General features: G+C 46.3%; 1 protein-coding gene across 1 annotated transcript; it reads left to right on the top strand.

Annotated features, from left to right (window-relative positions):
* The first annotated feature begins 241 nt into the window (after nucleotides 1-241).
* Nucleotides 242-1183, top strand: LOC144756921 (olfactory receptor 5AR1-like). Its single transcript, XM_078646345.1, has one exon. It carries the CDS (start codon nucleotides 242-244, stop codon nucleotides 1181-1183), a length of 942 nt encoding a protein of 313 aa, XP_078502471.1.
* Nucleotides 1184-1847: the final 664 nt, after the last annotated feature.

Raw genomic sequence — 1847 nt, 5'->3', positions numbered from 1 at the left:
AAGCTAATATCTAGCAGACAATTAGGATCCCAAAATTGCATTCTCACCACAGCACTAACCCATGAACTGTTTGCATGATGAGATATATAAATATGTGTTTTATGACAACACTGTACTGCTACTATTGTTGTTATGTTTGATAATACAATAACTATTAAAATTGTGTTGCTCACATTCATATAGTTTTATTATTAATATTATATTTCTCACTAATGTTCCTGTTTAGACAAAAGGCCTGGCTATGGACAGGACCAACCAAACTCTGGTCACTGAATTCATCCTGTTGGGCCTGTCTTCCATTCCTGAGGTGGAGAGTCTCTTTTTCCTGATTTTCCTACTGATGTACGCGACCATCCTCGCTGGGAACATCCTCATCATCACAGTAATATGCCTAGACAAACGTCTTCACACCGCTATGTACTACTTCATCTGTAACCTGTCCTTCCTCGACTGCTGCTACTCCACTGTCACTGTCCCCAGGATGCTGGCAGACCTTCTAGTCAAGAGGAAGTCTATCTCATTCACTGCCTGCATGATCCAGCTCTATTTCTTTGGTAGTCTGGTGTCTGTTGAGAGCCTTCTCCTGGCTGCCATGGCCGTCGACCGCTACATTGCCATCTGTCACCCTCTACATTACAGCAGGATCATGGACCCGCAGACCTGTTGTAGTTTGGTGGCTGGCTTGTGGTTTGGAGGATTTCTTTGCACAACTGTGCATGTGATTTTGATAAGTAGGCTCTCGTTTTGCAAGTCCAATGTGATCCAGCACTTTTTCTGTGATCTCCCCCCTCTGCTGCAGCTTTCGTGCTCTAACACATTCATTAACATCCTTGTCATCTTTACCCTGGGTGGGGTCATGGCTTTTGGGGCGCTTCTCACAATGACTGTGTCATACACCTTCATTATTATCACCATCCTGAACATCAGGTCTTCTGAGGGCCGATCCAAAGCCTTCTCCACCTGCGCCTCTCACCTGACAGTGGTCATCATCTTCTACGGGGTCCTGATCTTCACCTACTTCCGTCCCACAAACACTAACTCATTCTCTGTGGATAGGTTCATGTCAGTGGTGTACAGCATCGTGACTCCTATGGTTAACCCAATGATCTATAGTCTCCGAAACACTGAGATGAAAAAGGCGGTCACAAAAAACATGATAAGAGTCCAAAGAATGACAAAGTGATCATAGATAAAGATGGATACGTATTGGAAGGAGCAGTGTATCAGTTCCACCCATCTCTTTACATATTCACCAAACTCATCCACTATGGGCTTGACCACGGGTCTGGCTGTCTGAGGACAGCCAGACTCACAGGGGAGCAGTGGTGGAGGTACAGCCACTGCAACACCGGCAGTCTGACTGCTCCATTACAAGTTGGGAGGTCAGACGGCCATTTCACCACGCCAACAGCCTGGGAGCAGGGATCCCTGGCACTGGTGCAATGTTCTTAAGGCTACAATATGCTTGGCAGGACTGTGGCATTACCACCAAGCATATTAGGAGTTTCATTGCTGCAAAGGTTTTCATGGCGGTTCTTCCTCCATGAAAACCATGGTGCGGAGAGTACAAAGGGCCCTCTTGTGCTTCAGGGCTATGGGGCTCATGCAGGTGGGCACTTGTTGCCCCTCTGTGTGCATTTATCTCAGTCCCTGCACGTCATAGACTGATTCAGTCCAAGCCGTGCAGGTACTGTCTTTGACGTTATTTTTCACACTGGGGATCTGAAGTGATAGGCCCAACCAGCAACTTTCTAGCCCCTTACTTCCAGAAAAAACACACAAAGAAGTGCGTCCTGTTGATTTGAAAAGAAGGACGACAGGTAATGCCAAATTGTGAATATGTTACA

This window comes from Lissotriton helveticus, chromosome 1_1 (genome assembly GCF_964261635.1).
Source record: "Lissotriton helveticus chromosome 1_1, aLisHel1.1, whole genome shotgun sequence".
Lineage (NCBI taxonomy): Eukaryota > Metazoa > Chordata > Amphibia > Caudata > Salamandridae > Lissotriton > Lissotriton helveticus.
This window is presented reverse-complemented; position numbering and strand designations above follow the sequence as displayed.